This window comes from Leptopilina heterotoma, unplaced genomic scaffold (genome assembly GCF_015476425.1).
Source record: "Leptopilina heterotoma isolate Lh14 unplaced genomic scaffold, ASM1547642v1 Lhet_569, whole genome shotgun sequence".
Lineage (NCBI taxonomy): Eukaryota > Metazoa > Arthropoda > Insecta > Hymenoptera > Figitidae > Leptopilina > Leptopilina heterotoma.
Window position 1 is genome coordinate 591,650 of NW_025111126.1, and position 26,099 is coordinate 617,748.

At 27.9% G+C, this 26,099-nt stretch overlaps 1 protein-coding gene across 1 annotated transcript in view; it reads right to left on the reverse strand.

The window, feature by feature from the left end:
* The window catches only part of LOC122508760, a 172,238-nt gene that overhangs the window by 91,686 nt on the left and 54,453 nt on the right, over positions 1–26,099 (reverse strand). The window contains exons 4-6 of the mRNA XM_043622282.1: positions 13,215–13,285; positions 12,881–13,117; positions 12,427–12,717 (exon numbers count right to left, since the gene is read on the reverse strand). Of these exons, the coding sequence (XP_043478217.1) occupies positions 12,427–12,717; positions 12,881–13,117; positions 13,215–13,285 (599 nt within the window). The remainder of the gene's footprint in view (positions 1–12,426; positions 12,718–12,880; positions 13,118–13,214; positions 13,286–26,099) is intronic.

The window sequence follows — 26,099 nt, forward strand, 5'->3', positions numbered from 1 at the left end:
GTTCTGGGGTGGGGCAAAGTACGTCTGGCAGTTTTAATCGGTATGAAATGAGATTAAATTTTATGATTTTTTAAGTGATTAACCCTTTGCCAGACGTACTTTGCCCCACCCCACGACAGCCAGACGTGCATTTTTACACTTGTTTGAATATAAACTTTCGATTTCTAAAGGTTTTAATCGGTATGAAATGAGAAAAAAATTTCGATTTTTACGTGTTTAACCCTTTGCCAGACGAACTTTGCTCCACCCCGGAACTGCCAGACGTACATTTTTACACTCGTATAGATGTAAACTTTCAAGTTATGATGGTTTTAATGGGTATGAAATGAGAAATATTTACATTATTCTTCACCTATTGACCCATTTGCCGCATTTTCGAAGGGCTGCCAGACGTACTTCGCCCCACACCAGAACTGACAGACGTATATTTTTACACTTGTTTGAATGTAAACTTTCGATTTCTAAAGGTTTTAATCGGTATGAAATGAGAAAAAATCTTTCAATTTTTTTACGTATTTAATCCTTTGCCAGACGTACTTTTCCCCACCCCAGAACTGCCAGACGCACATTTTTACACTCGTGTAGGTGTAAACTTTCGAGTTATGAAGGTTTTAATCGGTATGAAATGAGAAAATTTTACATTATTTTTCACCTATTCGCCCCCCTGCCCCAGCACCGGCCTGCCAGACGTGGGATTCTGTTATTTACATGTCTTCAGTAATCTATACTCAAATTTTCAGCCGGTATGAAATGAGATAGTTGTTTTGGTCGCTAGCTCCCAGACTATTAACCATGTTAAATAACAAACTTTTAACTTAAATATCTTGTTTTAGAAACGGCCAATTGTTTTAAAATTGTGCAAGTTTGTAGATCTTGTTATTAACTATTCAAATTTTAAATTTCAGGGAATTCTATAAAAAAGTGCGATCGCGAGCGTACTACCTTAAACGTAAAAGATTTTAAAAACTAATATTCTCACTATTTTTCCTGGAAACAAATTGAATTCTACATTAATTAAAGATCAATATAAGTCGAACAACGTTAAAAAATGATAATTAACTTTCAAAAAAATAAAATTAAGAAAGGAAATCAAAAAGATTTTTATTCTCTTTCTTGATAAAATTATGTGTCTTATGCTGAAATATAATATAGTGAAAATTAATTATAATTACAAATCAAATATGTGAATTGAAATTTTTTCAGATATGAAAGAAATTTGGAGTCAACCACGTACATTACTGAATTTAAACAATTCTACTTTTCACAAAAATGGAACAAACTTCTTACCTAAACTAACGATATCAAGAAATGGAATTCAAGTTAAACGTGAATCTCAAAGAATTCGTAATTATTTGTCACAAGAGCTTGAAATTTGTAATAGAGGTTTATCAAATAATTTCGACGAGCCAGACTCTGAAAAAATTTAAATCAAGCAATATAAATGCCGAAACGGAAATAAAGAATATTACAATAATTAATGAAACCAAAGCTCAATTAAGAGATAGAAATCAGAAAGTACAAACTTACTTGAAACAGAAGCAATGTATTAATACTGGACATTTATTAACTAATTCCGCCGAGAAGAACTCTGCGGATGAATGTAAATTAGACAATCAAGTTGCTGAAAAAGAGGAAAATAATAATTTAATTATTAATAAAAATTGCAGACAAAATATAGATAATCATAAAGTTCGAACTCATCTGATAAAAAGTTCTCATAATCGCAATGAATATTTATTAACTAATTCCGCCGAGAAGAACTCTGCGAAATATTGTAAATTAGACAATCTAGTTACTGAAATAGAAGTAAATAATAATACAAACTTTAATAAAAGTGTTGCACAAAATGAAGTCAATCATAAAGTTCAAACTCACTTTACGCAACATCTTGAACCATGCAAGAAAGATTTATCAAGTTATTCCTTCGAGCAGGATTCTTTGGAAAATTGTACAACGGAAGACATAGTTCCTAATAAAGAAGAACCTTATGTTCCAATTAATAACAAAAACAAAGTTCCACCTAAAAATGACAGTTTCGAAGTTCATTCCCATCAGACACATCCATCTGCACTTTGCAAAAGAGTTATCTTAACTAATTTTGCCCAGCAGAATTCATCTGAAGAATGTAAGTCCGTTGACCGAGTGTTCCTGAAAAAAAGAGTTGCTATTTCAATTATTAATCAAGACTATCTTTTAACTACATCACCACAGCAAAATTCTTCTAAAGAATGTAAATCCGTTGACGAAGTCCCTAAAAAACAAAAAGTAATTAATTCGATTAATAATAATGACAACATTCAATCGAAAAATGGAAGAGTCAAAGGTCATACGAACCTATTTCAGCAATCTGGATATTCCAATGGATTTTTTTAACAAATTCAGCCCAGCAGAATTCTTCTGAAGAACGTAAATCCGTTGATGGAGTCTCTAAAGAAGAAAACTGTGAATCCGTTGACAGAGTCACTGAAAAAGAAAAAGTTGTTAATTCAATTAATAGTAACGACAACGTTGAATCGAAAAATGGAAGAGAACCTATTTCAGCAATCTGGATATTGCAATGGATTTTTTTTAACAAATTCAGCCCAGCAGAATTCTTCTGAAGAACGTAAATCCGTTGATGGCGTCTCTGAAGAAAAAAACTGTAAATCCGTTGACAGAGTCCCTAAAAAAGAAAAAGTTGTTAATTCAATTAATAGTAACGACAACGTTGAATCGAAAAATGGAAGAGTCGAAGGTCATACGAACCTAGTTCATCAATCTGGATATTGCAATGGATTTTTTTTAACAAATTCAGCCCAGCAGAATTCTTCTGAAGAATGTAAATCCGTTGATGGAGTCTCTGAAGAAGAAAACTGTAAATCCGTTGACAAAGTCCCTGAAAAAGAAAAAGTTGTTAATTCAATTAATAGTAACGACAACGTTGAATCGAAAAATGGAAGAGTCGAAGATCTTACTCACCTAGTACAGCAATCTGAACATTGCAATGGATTTCTTTTAACGAATTCAGCCCAGCAGAATTCTTCCGAAGAATGTAAATCCGTTGACGTAGTCCCTGAAAAAGAAAAAGTTGTTAGTTCGATTAATACTAATAACAACGTTGAATCGAAAAATGGAACAGCCGAAGATCTTACTCACCTAGTACAGCAATTTGAACATTGCAATGGATTTCTTTTAACGAATTCAGCCCAGCAGAATTCTTCCGAAGAATGTAAATCCGTTAACGTAGTCCCTGAAGAAGAAAAAGTTGTTAGTTCGATTAATACTAATAACAACGTTGAATCGAAAAATGAAACAGCCGAAGATCTTACTCACCTAGTACAGCAATTTGAACATTGCAATGGATTTCTTTTAACTAATTTAGCCCAGCAGAATTCTTCCGAAGAATGTAAATCCGTTGACGTAGTTCCTGATGAAGAAAAAGTTGTTAGTTCGATTAATAATAATGACAACATTTAATCGAAAAATGGAAGAGCCGAAGATCATACGAACATAGTTCAGCAATCTGGACATTGCAATGGAATTTTTTCACCTACTTTATCCAAGCAGAATTCTTCTGATGAATGTAAATCCGTTGACAGAGTCCCTGTAAAAGAAAATGTCGTTAGTTCGATTATTAATCAAGATACTATTCTCGAGACAAATGAAAATCACGAAAGTACTACTTACCATGCGACAGCAATCTGGACATTGCCATGGATTTCTTTTAACTAATTCAGCCCAGCAGAATTCTTCTGAAGAATGTAAATTTGTTGACGTAGTCCCTGAAAAAGAAGATGTTGTTAGTTCGATTAATACTTATGACAACGTTCAATCGAAAAATGGAAGACTCGAAGATCTTACTCACCTAGTACAGCAATCTGGATTTTGCAATGAAAATTTTTCACCTACTTCAGCTGAAGAGGACATTGTGAAAATTTTTGAATCTTTAAACGATTTTCCCAAAGAAGAAGGAAAATCTGTTTTAAACAGGAATGATGGCCTTCAGCTTAACGATAAACTTCTTGAATTTGCTTCTGACTCTACTTCTCAGTTTAAGCATCGTAACGAAGATAAAAATCTAGAATGTAAAAATACACCTTTGGAAGTTAACGATGCTAACGATTTGATAAATATTGATAATTGTGAGATAATATTTCTGGATCAAGATCATGAGTTTAAAGAAGTTGATAATTTTAGGGAGTGTAAATTAGTTTCTGCAGAAGATAATATGAGTTTAGATGCCTATTCAAATAGTAGTACAATACCAAATAATTCAAATTTGGCGAAATCTAGTAAGCCTAAAATTATTGACGTTGTAGTTATTCCTCCGGGAGAAAAACTTTTAAACCTGTCTACAAACAATAATGAAATTAATTCTAATACCTGTGAATTAGATGAAGAAGAAGAGATGATTGAACTTCCTGAAGATGATGAAGAAGAAAGTGATCTTTGCGATGCAGATTATTTGCCTCAGAATGAAGAAGTTGATGATAGTGACGAATCCGAAACCGATGAAGTTGACGAGGGCGATGTTAATGAAGATACTTTAAACTCAACTGAAAAAAGTCAGATTCAAAATTCCACTTTAAATTCATCTAGTTTTTCGTCCCTTTATGCTCTTCCTGGAAAATCCGCAATACCGCCAACTGGATTAAAAGTTCTAACTTCTGTAGGTAAGTCTGGAAAATCAAAACAGTATTTTTGTTACTTCTGCAAAACCTTGCAATTTTCAATCGCATTTTCAATTGCTGAGAAAACAGCAGATCAGATAGTAAATTGTCCCCAATGTTCTGGGTTTTATACCCAAAATAATTTGCGTCATCATTATCTCGATTGCATAGAATCGAAGTCAGGAAAAACAAGAAGCTTATTACAAAAAGCTGCTCAAAAAATTGGGCGGGTGCACAAAGATGCTAGTTACAAAATGAGAAATGCTAAACTACCGGTTTTAAAGAAGAACTGCGAAGTTACAAATATAATAAGATATGACAGGTTGATTATTCTTTTCGAAAATCTGATTTCACTCAAGCACAAAGAACCTCACCAGGATAACATGGTTCGATCGCAACTACGATTGCTAGGAAGATTTGTTTTGGCATTAAGAAAAGTTGATAATAGGTTCATAGATTTAGCGACCGCCTTTCACCCAAGCTACTTTGAAGACGTGTTAAAAGCTGTAAATATCGTAGCACGATTTGATGAAAAAACACAAAAATATGGCGTTCCTAGTACAGCTTCTGCTATAGGAACTGCCTTAACAAAGTGTAGTAACATTTTAAGGTGTGAATACATTGTTCTAATGGATAGAACCAAAAAGGCCTTGGTGGAAGATTTTATGGTTGTATTTAACACAGAATTCAGCATCTACATTAATAAAAATGTTGCTACAACACAAATCGACATGAAGAGAAAGAAGAAAGTTGTACTTCCTACAGTTAATGATATTAGTATTCTGATATCATATTTGTTAAAAGAACGGAAATCTGCTTACGAGGCTCTTATAAAGGAGTTTTCCATTGAAGAATGGAAGCGATTAAATGAAGTCACTCTATTGTATTTAATGATGTTCAATCGTCGCCGTCATGGTAAAATTCAACTTCTCAGTTTGGAAGACTACCATAATCGTGAAGAAATTGATGAAACTGATGATGTTTATCAAGCTTTAGAAGAAAAGGGTAAGAAAGCTGCCAGAGAATACAAACGTTTGTTAATTCGAGGGAAAAAAGACCGTCCTGTTCCAGTACTTGTTTGTCAAGAATCATTAGAGTGCATGACACTCTTAAATAAATGTCGAAAGAAAGCTGGGATTAATAGAAACAATAAATACTTTTTTGCTGTGCCAAGCTCTGATGGAGATAGGTGCCAACCCTTGGAAGCATGTGAATTAATGAGGAGATACTCTGTTTTATGCGGTGCGGAAAAACCTGAAACACTATGGGGAACGACCCTTTGAAAACACTTAGCAACAACTTGCTCCACAATATGTTCCGAAAAGCAAATTTCTCAAGTAGCTAATTTCATGGGCCACGACTTGAAAATCCACAAAGACCAACAACCTACTGTGGCAGTCTATATTGTGGGAATTTCTGATGTTCTCAAAGAAGCTCAAAATTCGAATCCTTGTACGTACTTAGTAATTTATTTAATTGTTAGATTACAAAATTGATATTTTATTATTACTTTTATATAGAGCCGGGTTCTACTTTACTATGAATGTTTCTTTTATACTGAAAAAGAATAGATATGAAACCATCTATGCTTTTAAAACTTGAAATAATCATCTTAAAAACTTATCTACACTTCAACAATTATTGATTTCTTTTCCTTTCATGAAATTTGAATCCTCTAAAACAATTGTTTATACTTTTGAATATTGTATATATTTTTTTTCTCTTCTGTTTCTCCGTCATATTGAAACTCATTACGATATCTTTGAACCCTCTTTGCTATCCTTCCTTGCTACCTTTAATAACTTTTTTAAATTGATTTAACTGTGTGTGTGGGCTGGAGCCCACACATCTGTCAACATCTCTTGATACTGCGCGGCATTGAGATTTCCTTCTATAAAGAAAGGACCAATAAGCTTGTCGTCAATCATCCCGCACCACACATTCACTTTTTGCTGGTATTGAGAATGTGTCGGCACCATTTCTCGCGGATTAGTTCTCGACCAAGTTCGCATTTGTTAAACGTTTCTTTTTCCATCAATCCAAAATGAACATTCGTAGGTCCAAAGAATTTTTTGTTTTATTGAGGGATCTTCTTGAAAAGTTTGAAGAAGTCGTTGACACATCTCGACTCTCAACGGTTTATCAATATCTTTCAAGATTTGTCCGCTTCTTATTTTATAGGGAAAGTAGCCGTTTTTTTAAGACTTTTAAAACAGAGAACTTCGAAACGCCAACATCTCTGGCAATTTGTGCAGTTGTAGCATGTGAATTCACTTTCACACAGCTACAAATGCGTATTTCCATTTTTTCAGTCAGAACGTAGGGAGTTCTTCTCTGTAGAATGAAATATTAATGCGGTGGTCGGTTTTTGAAATTTTTTTACATTTTATTTTATCAATTAATATCTGAAGTATTCATTTACCTGTGGCCCATTGTGCGAAGTATCAAGAGATGTTGACAGATGTCATTGGTCCTGCAGTTGTTGACGCGCTAGGAGATGAAAATATTGTGAGATGATCAATAATTTTAAATATTATTTTATTGTAAATATTATTATATTATTTTAAACTATCAAGAAGCGAATAACAATAAAATATGAAATAAGGAGATAAATAAAATTTAATGATTAAAAATGAAATTATTAAGGAAAATACTAATAATTGACAATTAATAGGAAGTTTGGTGGCAACAGGATGGAGCTCCAGCCCACACTGCTCGTTGTGTTCGACAACTTTTAAATGATATGTTTGCAAATCGCTGGATAGGCAAATTCAGCCCCTCCATTCCTTGGTCACCACGGTCCCCCGACTGCACTCCGCTTGACTTCTTTTTCTGGGGATATGTTAAGACGAAGCTCTATAGATTCAAGCGAATCCAAAATATTGAGCAATTAAAAGAGCATATTTTGGAGATCTCGAGAAACATAAGCCCAGAAGTATTATGAAAAGTAACGCAAGAGGAAGTACGAATGAGATTGCGAATCTGCATTCAAGCCAATGGAGGGCTGTTTGAATATCTGATGAGATAAAAGACAAGTTTCCTTATTCAAGAATTTTTATTTAACATTTTGTCTTATCATTATTATTATAAGTACAATTTGTCAATATAATTGTAACAAATTATTATAATATTATTAAATATTTTTCTAGACAAAAATGAACTGAATTGCACTAATTCTAATCCTTTGTTGAACAAATTAATGTAATTTTAAAATAAAAGATAGAAAATTGTGAATTTTGAAAACATTTTTCGTAGCAAATTCAAATTTCCGGAAATTAAGCGAGTTGAAAAAATTAATTTAAACTGCAAAATATTTCTCTCTAATTAAATCAACTAAATTGCATCAATTATAACCTTCTATTTAACAATGGAAAGCATTTTTGAGACGAGAAAAGGAAAATTGTGAATTTTGAAAACATTTTTAGTAGCAAATTCAAATTTCCGGAAATTAAGCGAGTTGAAAAAATTAATTTAAACTGCCAAATATTTTTCTCTAATAAAATCAACTAAATTGCACCAATTATAAGCTTCTATTTAACAATGGAATGCACTTTTTGAGACAAGAAAAGGAAAATTGTGAATTGTGAAAACATTTTTCGTAGCAAATTCGAATTTCCGGAAATTGATCAAGTTGAAAAAATTAATTTAAACTGCCAAATATTTTTCTCTAATAAAATTAACTAAATTGCACCAATTATAACCTATTTAAAAATGGAAAGCATTTTTGAGACGAGAAAAAGTTAATTGTGAATTTTGAAAAGATTTTTCGTAGCAAATTCAAATTTCCGGAAAATAAGCGAGATGAAAAAATTAATTTAAACTGCCAAATATTTTTCTCCAAATTAAATCAACTAAATTGCACTAATGAAAACCTTCTATTTAACAATGGAATGCACTTTTTGAGACAAGAAAATGAAAATTGTAAATTGTGAAAACATTTTTCGTAGCAAATTCGAATTTCCGGAAATTGATCGAGTTGAAAAAATTAATTTAAACTGCCAAATATTTTTCTCTAATAAAATTAACTAGATCGCACCAATTGTAACCTTTTGTTTAACAAAGAGATTCATTTTTAAGACAAGAAAAGGAAAATTGTGCATTTTGAAAACATTTTTTGGAGCAAATTCAAATTTCCGGAAATTGAGCGAGTTGAAAAAATGAATTAGAACTGCCAAATATTTTTCTCTAATTAAATCAACTAAATTGCACCAATTAAAACCTATTTAAAAATGAAAAGCATTTTTGAGACGAGAAAAGGTTAATTGTGAATTTTGAAAACATTTTTCGTAGCAAATTCAAATTTCCGGAAAATAAGCGAGATGAAAAAATTAATTTAAACTGCCAAATATTTTTCTCCAAATTAAATCAACTAAATTGCACCAGTTAAAACCTTCTATTTAACAATGGAATGCACTTTTTGAGACAAGAAAATGAAAATTGTAAATTGTGAAAACATTTTTCGTAGCAAATTCGAATTTCCGGAAATTGATCGAGTTGAAAAAATTAATTTAAACTGCCAAATATTTTTCTCTAATAAAATTAACTAGATCGCACCAATTGTAACCTTTTGTTTAACAAAGAGATTCATTTTTAAGACGAGAAAAGGAAAATTGTGCATTTTGAAAACATTTTTTGGAGCAAATTCAAATTTCCGGAAATTGAGCGAGTTGAAAAAATGAATTAGAACTGCCAAATATTTTTCTCTAATTAAATCAACTAAATTGCACCAATTATAACCTATTTAAAAATGGAAAGCATTTTTGAGACGAGAAAAGGAAAATTGTGAATTTTGAAAACATTTTTCGTAGCAAATTCAAATTTCCGGAAAATAATCGAGTTGAAAAAATTAATTTAAACTGCCAAATATTTTTCTCCAAATTAAATCAACTAAATTGCACCAATTATAACCTTCTATTTAACAATGGAAAGCACTTTTTGAGACAAGAAAAGGAAAATTGTAAATTGTGAAAACATTTTTCGTAGCAAATTCGAATTTCCGGAAATTGATCGAGTTGAAAAAATTAATTTAAACTGCCAAATATTTTTCTCTAATAATATTAACTAGATCGCATCAATTTTAACCTTCTATTTAACAATGGAAAGCATTTTTGAGACGAGAAAAGAAAAATTGTGAATTTTGAAAACATTTTTCGTAGCAAATTCAAATTTCCGGAAAATAATCGAGTTGAAAAAATTAATTTAAACTGCCAAATATTTTTCTCCAAATTAAATCAACTAAATTGCACCAATTATAACCTTCTATTTAACAATGGAAAGCATTTTTGAGACGAGAAAAGGAAAATTGTGAATTGTGAAAACATTTTTCTTAGCAAATTCGAATTTCCGGAAATTGATCGAGTTGAAAAAATTAATTTAAACTGCTAAATATTTTTCTCTAATAAAATTAACTAAATTGCACCAAATCTAACCTTCTATTCAACAATTGAATCCATTTTTGAGACTAGAAAAGGAAAATTGTGCATTTTGAAAACATTTTTTATAGCAAATTCAAATTTACGGAAATTAAGCAGGTTGAAAAAATGAATTAGAAATGCCAAATATTTTTCTCTAATAAAATCAACTAAAGGGCATCAATTTTAACCTTCTATTTAACAATGGAAAGCATTTTTGAGACGAGGAAAGGAAAATTGTGAATTTTGAAAACATTTTTCGTAGCAAATTCAAATTTCCTGAAATTAAGCGAGTTGAAGAAATTAATTAGAACTGCCAATTATTGTTCTAAACCAAAATCAACTAGATCGCACTATTTCTAACCTTTTGTTTAACAAAGAAATGCATTTTTGAGACGAGAAATACAAATTTGTCAATTTTAGAAACATTTTTTTGGAAGAAATTTAAATTCCCGGAAAACTTTCAAGTCTAAAATTTTGGATAAAACCCCTAAACAATTTTTTCTACAAAAATAAACTAAACTACAACTATCCTTTTCTATCAACAAACTCTAATCTGCGAATTTCGAAAGGAGAATATTTTCTCAAGATAACCTAATATTCCCCTTTTTTCTCAATCTCAGTTGAGAACTATTGTTTTGTTGTCATTTCCTCTTCTTTTTTATTCCCTTTTTTGAGTCTTCTTTTTATTCTTCCAACGACGTTAAGTGGAATTTATCTTCTTATTTCAATTCTTCTTTGCATATGCGGGAATCTAAAAAATTCAGTTTCCTATTATTTTCATGGAAAAAAATTCGAAATATTGCAATAATTCAAAAATAGAAAAAATTTTTTATATTATTTTGTGTTTATCTGCTTCTGCTTCAGCTTCATCTTTGTTGTTATCAACAGTAGTTAGCGTTGATCATCATCATTTGAAATCTCCCAGCTATCACATGTTTTTGTCATCGTCACCGTCATCGTCGTCTTCATCGTTATCGTCTTTGTCATTATCTCCAGCATTATTAGAATTGGCAGCAACTTTAATAATTGGCAAAATTGGCAGTAACTTAGAACAACTGGAAGCGTCAACTCCTCGATTATGATCACTGATCTGTTCAAAGTTGCTAAAAATAAAACAAAAATTATAATTGTTAAAAATATTTTAGCATTATTGGAAGTAACAGACTTTATTTATTTTCTCCTTATTATCAGCCATTGTTATTTAGTCGTTTTATTGCTTCTTTCCTAAAACAAAAAAAACCCACAAGATAAAGAAAATCAATTTCAATCTCATTTTTTAAATTTTATTATTTAATGATAATAATAATTGTCATTAAATTTTTCACATTTCATTAAAAATATTAAGATATCAAATCCGTTGTATTCAATATTTTTTCAATATCCAAACTTTTTTTTATAATAACATTAATTCTTTTCAAACATTTATTTTCATTCAAAGTATTTTATTTCACTTTCAGACAAATTCCATAATAATATCAAATATCTTTAAATAATACTCACCAATATTCAAAAATTTGATATCTTGTTACATCAAACGTTTTTTTCTATTCCTTTTTGGCATAAATTGCCATAAACAATCACTAAACATAAACATTTATCACTTTTTGGAGTGGGTATCATTTTCACACAAATTTTTTTAAGCTAATTGCATTAAAACTTTTGTAATAATTAATAATTAAATAAGTAGTAAGTAATAAATTAAAATAAATAAACTTCTAAACATAATTGAGACATGACTTCACCAAAATACTAATCTTACAAATTTTATAAATTTAATGAAAAATTTCATCGATCATAAATTTTAAGATTTGAAACTTTCAAAACAAAAGTTTACAATTGAATGTTTTAACGGCACTTTGATAAATTTGGTGTAAACTCATCATTAAAAGATAAAAGAAAAAAAAAGAGGGAATTTAGGGGAAATTTTCAAAATAGGGTTCGTTTAAGGGCCTAAATTTAAAAAAGGGGACTTTTAAAGAAATAGGGAACAGACTGTGAAGCCTGTTATTAACTACATAATTAAATTTGGTAATGAAATTAAAATAACAAATAAGTTATAGAATTTTAAGAATTAAAACCGAATCGATTTAAACATAAGACAAAAATAAAGAATAAACTTAATGAAGCCGAAGCAAATATGTCATAAACATGAAGATATGTCAAAAAATCGTACTCGAAAAATTTTTGTATTACAATACTTTCTCGATGAGAAACTAATATTTGAAAAATCGAATAAGTGAATTTAGTAAAAAAGATTTTAATATGAGATTAAAATTTTCATTAAAATTAAAATCTTTTTTAAAATTACTGTGTAGCCTCGTTGAAATATGTATATCTTAATTGAATTTATTTTAAATACTTACAAATTCAGTGTCCTGCAATATTGGATACTTGTCAAGCAATTCTGAGGAATTTTTTATTTTTTTTAAATCCTTTTGCCTTTCATTTCCAGTTTCAGAAAGAAGTTTCTTTAATTTCACTTTATCGATTTTTGTTTTCCCATATTCCTCGATTAGTAATTGTAAAGTAGCCAACGAGGTCTCGTTAGAATTTTCGTCACAGGTTTCTATTGAAGTTTTGTTTTTAGAACTGCTAGCCTTTCCTCTTTTTTTTCTATTGGTTAAGCACTGCTTCAAACGTATCTCCAGTCTCCTCTGAAATTATAAATATTATGTACATTATAAATCCAAACTTATTTTCACACATTACATAAAACTTTCCATATAAAAAAATCAATGTTGAATATTGAAATTGTAAATAATAACAGTACTGAAAAATTTCATAATGAAAAAGTTTAAAATATTCTTGTATACAAACATGACTTGATAATGAAATTGACGCTCTTAGACCAGGAAATCTGCGAGACCCAACGATCGCAGCTAACAAAATGTATTGTGGATCAGTTTTTCCTGCCTCTTGTAATTTATCAGCAATCAATTTCACTACTTTGCAAAATTTAGCTTTTGGCAATTCCTTTTCCCCGAATAGTTCTGTCATAATATCATCGCAAAATTGTGAGTTAAAGTTATGTGGAATAATGTCCTCCATTTTAACCTGTATTTAAAAAATTTTAATAAATGAAAAAATAATTATTAATTGCACTGATAAATGTGTACGAAACATTTAATTGTTAAATAATTAATCATTATACCAGTTTAATTTTATACTCCTCTGGAAGATTGTCAAACGCATCCTCTGTTGTGTTATTTCCAGAAATGTGATCTATAAATTTTATTTTTTTATAATTGAGAAACTGCAAGCACCTTATTATTATTTTAAGACACAAATTGTACACCAAAATGAATATATATATATATATAATATGAAAATCTGATCTCATTACTTAAACTTTTATATATTATCTCATAACTTTTCTTTGATTATTAATTAGATTGTATTTAACTTCTATTCCGTGGAAGGAAACTTTTATCGACTTTTAAAAATAATTTTATAAAAAAATGAATCTTGACTCTAGCTAACTAATAATTTTAGTCCTGTCACTTGTTCAAGTGTCCTACGCACTTCCAACAAGGTTGTTTTTATATTCGAGGAATAGGGGCCGCTTTATTGAGGAAACTACCTCTTGCCGATTGCAAGTGTAGTTACCGTTCCCTAGAAACTCGACTTTAGCGAGTACAAAAAAAATATCTAAAATTCGCACTTTTCGCAGATTCAGTATCTCTGCATAACAAAATTTATTTCTGAAAAGAAAGATTTCATTAACAACAATTTTATTTAGATAAATAATTGGTGCATCAGCACGAAATTCAATTCATTGTGTATTTGCGTTTTGTATAATTGTATAAGTGTCAAAAAAAATATTTTCTTCTAAAAATAACTATTTCCTACCTTTATAAATTTGTATTCTTTCAATAAAATATAAAAGGGAAATCCCACCGCTGCCACCATTAATGTTATATTTGAATTCGATTGTTTATGATTTAATTATTATTAATTTAAAAGATTTTATAATTTAATCGAATTTGGACTTAACTGTATTAAAAAGAATTTTTAATAGTCTTAAATCAATGAAACACTCAGTATTTTATAGTAAGAAATGGATGTTAAATTTATTTCAAAATAAATACTGTTATTAAAAATTAAGGATCCCCCCTTTAAGTACGTTATTAGTTCAACGTCTCCGATTAGACGGTACTTTTAGTTGAAAGAGAAAAAAAGGAAAAGGTGGCAATAGTAAGGTAGAATTTCAATAAAGACACTGAGTAATATGTGTAATATGATGTTACAAGAGTCTATTTATTCAGTACGTTTAAAAAGATTAATGTTAATCTTATTACAATTGATATTGTCTTACTATTATTACAATGTGCACCCTTTTTAATTTTGAATAATTATGTCTTAAAAGAAAAACATACCCTTTATAAAATTACATTTGATAAAATAAAGTCCAATACTTAGAATTATGACAATAGAAAAATTATAACTTATGAATATACTTCTGTTTTAGACAGAAATTTATATTTAAAGAAATTAACTAATAAGTGTATGTGTGTGTAAATGTGTGAAAGTAATTACAGAATAATTATTAATTAACTCACCAATTATAACTTATTAAAATTTATATCTTTTTTTTTAAAGACAGAAAAGTCTCTTATTTCTATGTCTTCCAGTTACACCTGTAGTAGTATTCACGTATTCACTTTTACTTCTCCTTTTTAATTTATCTCTTATATTCTTTTTTTAATGGTCTTTAAATAAATTCTTTTTTTATTTTTAGAAAAAATCAAAAAATCAAAATTGATTTTAATATTTAAAATTTTGGGGTCACCAAATTTTAAATTTGTAATTAATTCTGAAATCCTTTATTATACGTAGAATGAAAGAAATAAATCTTCAAACCACAAAGAAACGAGGTTCAATATTTTTATTACTTTTCTTTGCTATTAAAATTCTTTTTTTTGTTAATAATCTTTATTAATTTATTCTTTTCTTCGCACAAACTGTTTTCTCAAATATTTTTCACTTTTAATTCTATTTATCTCGAATAACTTCTTTAATATTTCCTTTTATCTTTATATTTTCAAATAAATCACTTTGTTTCAATTATAATCTTCTACAATCAACTTTAAATAATTATTATTTCACTCAATATTATATATTTTCACAATAGTAAACAATTAAATTCAATTAATTCAAATTATATAAAATCAGCCTTTAAACTTGGAGAAATAAAATACAAAAACCTCCGCCTTTTTGCGGGAATAAATCACAAAATATAAAAAAATGGTAACGTCCGCTCTGCGGGAAATACTCATTAAGACTCGTCGATTAATTGGCGTGGACAATCGGTCACACCCTGGTAAATCGACTAAAATCGGTAAAGTGGGAGAATCCGTTGCACACGGCCCACCAAACCTTGCTGTTGCCAAGCAAGCTTTTAGCAAACTTGCAAATTCCTCAAGAATGGCGTGATATAGTTTGATACATTGTGTCCTGTTTCGCCAATATGCCTTCAATTTAGGTATTCTTCACAGTATTATTTAAAAAAAGAAACTCCTTTCTTTAGAGAAATATCTTTTTAATTTAAGGGAGTCGATAAATTACCAAGGGTTGTAGTCGATTTCCATACTTGATAACATTTATTTTGTATTTCCCAATCACCCAATATTTAGGTAAAAACCATTAAAAAAATGTTAAATTTCGAATTTTCTCAAATTCAGATATTATAAATAAAAAATTTGATAAATATAAGTAATCAATTGATGAGAGAATCATATAAAGAATCCTTTTTACCCTTTTTTATGTGTATGTGTTACTTAATTTAAATTAACAAGTTTACCCATTTAATAGATTCTATATAATCTTAAGAATATTAAAAAAATTAAAGTAGTTGCGTTTTGAACGTAACACGATAACTTAGAAAAATTAAAACAACTTTTCTCTACAAAATTTTTTCATAAAAAGTCAAATTTTAGTGTTATAGGCTCTTAAATGGTCAAAAAAACTAAAAAATCCCAAAATAACTCTAAAAATCAAATTATTTTCAAAGAATTAAAAGTAACTTCAACTATTTTTACATAATCTCACCCAAATACACCCAAAAAACATATTTATAGACATAAAACTGTCAATTTCTCGAAAAACCACTATATATATACTATATATATATACTTTCTAATTGAAGCACAATAGGTAACGTCTGGGTAACGGCGCCAGTAACGCTTGCTTTAGTAACGGCTACCTTTCTTTCTTTCTCTAAAGGAAATATAAATAAGAATGTCTCTCTTTACCTAATTTGCATATCTTCTCGTTTCATATTAAGGAGGATTTGAAATTCAATCAGTATGAGTGACATCATTGAAATAAGCCGGGTACCCAAAAACAATTTCAACTATGAGAAAAACACATTATAAAGAAATATTAATTTACTGACGTAACTATAATAAAGTGTTTATGACAAATTTAAGCATTTTTTATTTAAGTGTCTGATAAATTTCATCGTCTTAAGACATTTATCTAAAAACTTTTTTGACGATTCTTTGTAAAAATTATAAGCTCTTCTAATTTACTTGCACCAAAACTAGCATAATGTTTATTTTGTTGGCTAATACCTGCATGAATTCTATAAAAGAAAGCTTTCTCCTTCTTAATAAATGAATTGAACAATCAATAATAAAACATAAATTAGGTATATTTTAAAACTAGAAGACTAGAGACAATCTTATAACCTTTTGGTAGATGAGTGTAAAATGTAGCATAAAATAATAATGAATAATTTATTATAATTTTACTACATAATAAGTAAATTTTTATAGTTATATGAGAATTGTCATTTTTTTGAATTTTTCGAAATTAACAAAATTTAGGTTTATAATATTTTAACAGCTTACTCCTCATATTATATAAAAAAAGTAAACAAAAATTTAAAAAAAAAATTAATAATTGAAAAAATGTATAAATGTGCCAAATATGAATATGAAGAGAAAGTTAAAAAAAATATTATGACTAATATTGGTCTTTGGAAGAAAAAAAGTTTTTAAAACCTTTAATTTAAAAAAAGAATTTAAGATATTTCAGTCTTTGTAAACTTTAGTCCTCTAACAATTACAATAACACAGATAGACAAAATTTTTTGCGAATCTCAGAAACAAGAACCTGACAATAATTTTCTGAAGATTTTTGACGTGGTGCTGAATCCGAATCTGACATCAGAATTACCTTAGAACGTCAGGTTTTTTAAATATTCGTAACTAGAAGTGACAAAAATACGTTTTTCGACATTTTTAATTTACTGTACAATCAACAAAGGTTATTTTTATCTCTAAAACTTAATTGTGGCATTTGAAAGTAATATTCTTTATATTTTAAAGGCCTTTTGTTAAAATTAAACAAATTTTTATTTCTCACTAAGATATGGTAATTTGAAGTTTTTTAATGTGGTAAGTTGGTCAATATTTGTAAAATGACTAAATTCAAAAACTAAATGACTATATATCATTGAAAAATAAATTTTTTTTTTAAACTTTTAAAACGCTTTTTAAATGGGAAAAAGTAGTACTTTAATATGAAGCAAATAAATTTAAAAAAAAATTTTTCTTTCCACACAGTATATGACATTTCATAAATATATTTCCTTAATATTTCACTTAAAGATTGAAATATTTCAGTGCAAAGTTTTTGAAATATTGCTAAAAAAAAGTAAAATGTTCGACTATGTGAAATATTGAAGCGAAAGTTTAAAAATTATTTAATTGAAATATATATTTTGAAAATTTTCAAATAAAATTATGCGGACTAATTAAACTCAATTTTTATAGAATGTAGAGCTGAACAATAGTTTTTAGCTTTCTATAAAATAAAAATTTTAACAAAAAATAAATTATTTATCAAATTTGTTTCAAAACATAATAAAATTTATTTTATACAAATTGTTTCATAATACAATTAAAAAAAAAGTCAAAGTGGCATAATTTTAATTTCATTTTTTAGCATTTATTCTCCTGCTTTCATTAAAATATTGTAAAGAAGATTTTATAATGACTTAATTATAGTGCAATTTAAAAAAACAATTCCAACACGCTTGTTGATATTTCTTTTTTTTTTACCAAATCCTGTATATCGATTATACATGAAAATAATATTAAAATTATTAAAATATTAAAGGCATTTAAAATTAAAGAATATATTATCAGGATGTCTACAAATAATGTTAAAAAAAATTTCCACAACATTTTCAGGTTTTCCATGGCTTATAAAATATTTCAACACGTTTTAAGAATCGACATAATAAGGGATTAAAAAGAAAATTGCGGACCATTCACAAATAAAAATATAAGCAGTCAGAATCAAATTTAAGAAAATTTTACTTTAATTTAGAAATTAAATTTTTCATAACCATAAAACATGAAGATATCGATAACTCTTAGTTTTAGACTCGGAGTCATAGATTTTTTCATGTTTGTTACGTCCGTAACCTATTACTCTATAAATTATATTACTAATGTATGTGTGTTCTTATAATATATTATATTTACCTTATATATTTTTAACTCTTATAATCTATATTTTAATTATTGCATTATATTCAGTATATTTCTCTATTAAAATATTGTAATTATCATTTATATACATTTCTATTTTAGTATTATATTTAATACATTTTTCTATTTTAAGATTGTATTCTATTGTCATATATTATTTGCATATTTTACTATGTATTTTGAAACTATAACAATTCAAGAAAGGAAAGTAATATTATTTACTCATGTAAAAAGAATAACGATGAAGCGACAATTCGACAACATTCTAAAACATAGGCAGGACGAAAGAAAGGAAAAGCAGCAAACCCCGAGAAGTTTAGGTGAACAACAAACGCCGAGAAACTTAATGAAAGGCGATGCGTACAATCTCCTGGAGGAAATATCGACAACGCATAGAGAAATTCTTTCGCTATTAACTAGCACAAGGAGAAACAAATTTTAGCACGTGTACAATTTTTCGGCATCATTACAGTTATGAAAATTCAATATAAAAAGGGCAAGCAGTTTCATTAAAGCAGAGAGTAATAATTTGAAAGCCAACCTCATAACATCTTCAGTAGAGAGAGTAATTTTTTGGGAATCAACCTGTAATTATCGTAAACCATCGCTCTAGTATAAAGAGTATATCATCAACGAGTGAATTACATCTTCAAGTTTTATTTTTGAAACGAAGTTCGAATCAGTGATTCAAAGTACATCTTAATAATTTCCAAAAATATATTAAATTGGAAATAAACCCAAGTATCAACGAAAGTATAACATTGAAACGCAGTTCCAAGTTTCAACAAATCTTTTATTGAAATATTACAAATTTCGAAGCATCGAAATTTGTTCAAGAGGCGACAACTGTCTGGAAGAAAGCAGATATTTTCAAAATACAATACACTATCTCATTAGTGTAAACAAGAGGATCAACACTCAACCATTAAGGATAACTGTCACAGCCCCCATTGCGTCTAGCCCTCAACACCATTAGAGATCGGACAACCAGATACAACCACCAGTTCAAACAACACCAGTAATCGTTATTCTTTAAAAGTAAGATTTTCTAAACTCAATTATACTCATTGTATTTTGTCAATTCTTTTCTTTCTTGTTGGTTTTTAAATAAATTATTCTCTCAGTACATTTAGTAGGCTCATTGACTTATCCTCATCCCAAATTAGATTCATTTATGAAACTAATTTAAAACGAGGAACGTTAGGAATAATTAAAAAGGTTTCTTGTTTATTTGACGTAACAGAAGCCCTTTTAAATTTTGGTGCATCGGCCCGGGAAAATTATTAAGTCGATCAGCCATTATTTTGTCAAATTTTTAATAAAATTCGAAAATTTTAATTAATATAATTTTTAAATTAATAAAATAATTAAATAAAATAAATCAATGAGTATACCAATTGTTAAAAAAAAGGGGAAAAATTTTTTTTAGTAATAAATAATAATAACAAATAGTATCAACATACATTAAAAAAAATAATCAGTAACATTTAATAAAAGAAATAGATTTTTTTTATTTAATTTAGTACATTTCATGCTAATTGATAATATAATACAAGATTTAAGTCGCAAGGTGCATTCATAAATATACATCATATATTGGTATTGATGAATAGAGGTTCGAGTCCACTTAACTTTTTCAAGTCGCACGGTGCATTTGTTAGTTTAATTCTATATTAATATTAAAAAATAGAGGTTCGAGTCCTCTTAACTTATAATTATTAAAGTTGCAAGGTGCATTCATCAAATTAAATCCTGTGTTATATTACTGAATAGAGGTTCAAGTCCTCTAGACTTATGGAATTTTTTGTCTTGTATTTGAATCATTTTTGATATTTAATTGTGCTAAAACGAAATTTATTTTATTCATTTAATTGTGATTTATTATTATTATTAAATGTTTGAATATATTTTATTATACTGAAGCAATATAAAAATATTAACCACAAAAGAGAAGTGTATTTTATATTGAAGAGAAAGGATTGACAATTTTACAATTATTACGTATATTATAAATTTTGATAATATGACATTTTTTAATGTCTTCTTCGAATAAAAATACTACCGATTTCTCGTATTTAACTCGTTTTCAAATAAAAAATAATCCAGATTTAGAATTGAATTCGGGAATTCCTAATTATAAAACAAAACCATCAACAAGTACACCCAGATATTCTAAAGAAAACCCTAATCCCTTAGAATTACAGAAACAGTTTGACTCAGGCTATATTAATTATCAACTTTTTGATACTGACGATAATTCTTTCGACAGTGACAGTAACGATAGTGAAAATACCATTACAGAAAAAACCTTAGTTGAACAAAATTGAAATAAAAGCTTAAATAAACCTTTTACTGACGATATTGAGACAAACGATAACTCTGAAAATAATTCTCTCGATAACACTAGAGATAGTAATAACTTTGAAGAAAACATGGCTCTTCCAAATAATCAGCAAGTGTCATTACGCGACGCTTTAGAAACAATACCAATGTTTGACGGAAAAAACATACCACTATCTATATTTATTGAAAGTTGCTTAGAAGCAAAATCTATGCTTCCTGATAATGCACAAGTACAAACAAATTTAGTAAAATTAATTAGGAGTCGAATTTCGGGTGAAGCAAGAAGAATTATAATACGAAATAATTTTAATACAGTAGAACAGTTAACAGAAAGGTTAAAACAAATTTACGCGCCAGCAAAATCTGTATATCAGTTACAAGGAGAACTAGGAGCAATATATATGTGGGAACACGAAAATGTAATTTCTTATGGGTCAAGAATCGCAGAAGCAGCAGAAAGAATATTAGACGCGCACAGAATTAGCAATGAAAATAGAGTAGATGAACCATTTAAAGCAAGTTTAGATAAAACAAGTGTTGATTGTTTTTCGCGAGGACTTAGACCAGAAATTGAAATACGAATTGGAACAGCAGATACATTTCAAGAGATAGTTAATAAATCAGTAGAAATAGAAAGAAGATTGTTATCACACCGCGAACTAAGAAAAAGTGAGCATAATACTGAATATAATTCTCATCTTAAAAATAATAAAGATTTTGCTAAAACAACAAAAATTAATATCGCTCAAGATAATATAATAACTTGTTTAGTTTGTGGAAAGAAAGGTCATTTTGCAGTAAACTGTTTTTAACTTAACCCATTAACGCCCAAATGTCCAAAATTTTTGACTGAATTTCAAGGTAAGAATTTTTATCCTAAATAATTAGACTTTTAAAAACCCTTCAGTACTAGGGGGTATTGAGGTCCGCTCTTTCAGAATCCGCGGTCAAAGAAGTATTTCGACCATCAGGGAAACCAATATGGCGCCCAAAATGGAGAAAATACCGAAAAAATCGTAAGGTTTTTTTTATGAAACACGCTTTTCACATCAATAAAAATTTTTTTGAGCGGGTCTCATGTATGCCATAGGTGGATAAAATAGTTGTACTTTTGAACTGTGTACTTGACAACTTGAAAATTCAAGATGGCGGATCCAAAATGGAAGAAAAATCAGAGCAAAATACTTGATAAATAGCAAATGCATCATCAATATTCAAAACTTGATTTAAATCATTTGAAAATTACTTGTCGGGGGTTTTCGGGGTCGCTGATTACGAATACGAAGTTTAATTTTAAAAATTCAAAATGACAGATCCAATATGGCGGATAAAAATTTTTGAAAATCCATAAAACTGCATGAATTACTCATAAAAATGAAGAATGGGATGATTGGTTAGAATTAGCCATGTTCTCATATAATACTAGCATTCATGAAGGCACCAAGTGCACCCCGTACGAGTTAATTTTTGGAAAATTAGCGCGATTGCCAAAATCTTAAACTCGGTGATGAAGTATTTCTACTACACGGAGGAAAAATTCATAAATTTGCAAATCAATATACAGGACCACATAAAATATTGGAAATTTTAAATAAAGGAAACGTTAAAATACAAGTTAAAAATAAACAAAAAATAGTACATACAAACAGACTTAAACTATTACGAATTAAACAAGAGTAATAAAACTGGATTATTTTTTTTATAAAAATAACTATTTGTATAAAATTATTCCTAATTTTATGTTTCAGAAAAGGACTAAAAAATTGAGTTATTTTTACTGAATTCAATTTTTATAACTAATAAACAAAACTTTTAATTATATTTTTTTACTATAATAATAATCTAATTGAAAAAAATACTTCTTTAAAAAAAATTCGCAAATTTAAATTCAATTTTTATAAAATTTCGACAATTTTTTTTAAATTTGTAATGACTTTATCTTAGATCTTAAGCACAATTGTACATACTTATTTTGCACTAAAAGAAATTGAAACTGAATTTTTTTACACAGTAAATTAAACTTTGTTACTTATTTTATATCAATTTATTGAAGAAGAAACTAAAAATGTCATTATTCAAAATTCTATTATCAAAATAAAATTATTTAAAATTCGTTCTCAACACATATTAAATTATGTCCAAATGTAGCATGAGAACAAAAGAAAACTGCATAATGTAACAACTAAAAGCAACAAAATATAAGAAATAAAGACACATTTTAAAAATTGTTATATCTGAAATGTAAAATGCGTCTTAAATATAAAAATTTAATATTTTCTATCTGTAAAATTAAAAGTACCTACAAAATTTTGTTTCAGAAATGTAAAAGAAAAATATTGTATTAAAAAAGAAAATATTAAAATCGACAACGATTTTCAATTATAAACAAGTTTCGAATTTTAGAACAAAAGTTTTTTGATGTAATTTAAAAGAAGCACAAGACTCATATTTGTAAAACAATTTGTATAAACAAATTTTCATTTTTTTTAATTGTTACGTTTAAACTCGTTACGATTTTTATTTTTATTTTATTAAGAAATAAGACAACTTTTATATTATATAACTTCAAAGGAAATTTGGAAATTATTATTGTTTTAGAATTAAGTATTTTTCACACAATTAATAGAAAAGAGGTATTTTCTTTACTATTAATCCACTCAACAATTAACGATTTATTAATTAATCTCGAATCATTAACCTACATTAAAAATAAGCAACCTAACTTCAATTGCTTTTTTTTACCTTTTTAATATTATCAGAATAATATTTTAAAAATTACAAAATATTATAATTTTAAAGAATATAAAATCTTTCAACATCTATAAGAAATTGTCAGAATCATCAAAAAAACAATTTCACAGGAAAGACTTTTAAATGTATTGGTAAAATACCAAGGAAAAGAAAATACCTACTCATTGGCAATATAGAAAAGAGAACATCGAACTCTATCACGCCATTTTTAAAGAATTTGCAAGCTTGCAAAAAGCTTGCCTAGTAACAATAAGTTCGAGGGGCCGTGTGCAACGGAATCCCCCACTTTACCGATTCTGAACCGAATTCGAGGGTGTGACCAAAATCACAGGTGGAATAATCGAAGAGTCTTAATTATCATTTCCCGCAAGGCGGATGTTTGATATATTTTATTTGTTTTATTTCCCGCAAAAGGCGGAGGTTTATATTTTTTTTGTCCCCAGAAATAAGGGTTGATTTTGAATTGTTTTAATTGATTGAATAAAGTGAATTGAATTGAGAATTTCTAATATTTTACGCGAAATTAAAGAAATAAATAATTTAAAAGAATACAAATACTAAAAGTGAATACTAAGTGAAATACTATTTAAAAAAATAAAAAAAGGAAACTAAAGCAAAGATAATCAGTTAAGAATACATTGTGTTGATAAAGTGAATTAACGAAAAGTGAAATTAAAATAAGCTAAGTAAAAAGGGAGTGTTAAATATGAAACCTCCGTCTAGTGCTTTTTAAGAATATTTTATCATTTGTCATTGTCAAAATAATATCAGGTTTGATTACAAGTTTAAATTCGGTGACCCCGAACTTTAAACATTAAAATCAATTTTTGATATAATTTTTTTATAAAAGTAATTTAAAGTATAATACTGATAATAATAATAACAAGGAACTAGAAACAAAAAAGAAACAATTGAAGGAAAATACGAAGAAAATAATTAAAAAAGAGGAAGAAATAATTCATATAAGGAACCTGTCCCAGGTGTGAATCTGAGTGATTCACTTGAGAAAAGTAACAGGATACTTTTCTGTACTTAAATACAAAAATTAATAAAATTGTAAGTTGGTGAGTCGATTACTATTTATCACATTATTTTATACATGATTACATTTACACATAACCATATTCTACACGTATAAAAATATATATACAAAAAATTATCTTGTATGCAACAAATAATAGTTAAGTTATTATAAAAGTTGTATTGTTATACACGATTTGAGAATTCAAATAGATCATGTTTTATTAAGAAGGGATATTTTACAATAATAATTATTACTTGTTATAAGCATAAAAGATTTTAAGGGGAATTAAAAATCTTGATCATTTGTAAGATTTTATATTAATTTCAATCGCATTAAAATTAATAAAACTGAGTATATTACATTCCACTCATATTACATTTAGTGTTTTATTACAGTTGTTATACTGTTGCCACCTTTTTCTTTTTTTAAATCTTTCAATTAAAGTACCGTCTAATCGGAGGCACTGAAGTAATAGTGCACTTAAAGGGGGGATCCTTTATTAAATTCTAATAATAATAATAATTATTACTTTAAAGAATTTAAGGTTTTATTTCTAAAGATATAAATACTGAGTATTTTCTTTTATTTAAAAATTTATCGAAAATCTCTTTTCGATACAGTTAAGTCTAAATTCGATTTAATTTAAAAACTTTCTTTTTTAATAATAAATTCAAACAATCGAATTTAAACCTAACATTAATGGTGGCAGCGGTGGGATTTCTTTTTTATATTTTCTTGAAAGAATAAAAATTTATAAAGGTTGGAAATAGTTATTTTTAGAAGAAAATATTTTTTTTGACACTTATACAATTACACAAAACGCAAACATACATATCGAAATGATTTTTTTTTTGTGCTAATGCACGGGAAATTATGTAAAAGATTTTATTATAAATGAATGTTTATTTTCAGAAAATATCGAATTATTAAAAGTGCGTGTGTAGATTTTTTTTGTCTACTCGCTAAAGTCGAGTTTAGAGAACGGTAACTACCCTTGCAATCGGCAAGCTCTGGTTTCCTCAATAAAATCGGCTCTTTTTTCCTCGAATAGAAAAACAACCTTGTCGGAAGTGTGTAGCCACTTGGACAAGTGAGAGGATTAAAAAAAAAAATAATTTACGAAAATTGATGTCGGGCAACTTAGGATTGACTCAAAATTAAAAAATAAAGTATATAAAAAGGTTTATAAACCTATACATAAAGAAATAAGTATTCAAGATTTTTTAATAAAAATATTTTTGCAACAAAGTTTAATTTAAATAATTAAGATATTTATATATTCTTGTTAACGAATAATAAATTTAAATCTCATAAAAAGGCAGAATTAGTCGGCGTAAGCATGCTATAGAAGAAATTTGAGACTTTACTGAAACAATTTTATTTATCTTAATTTCTTTATTTTTTAAAATAATAATTA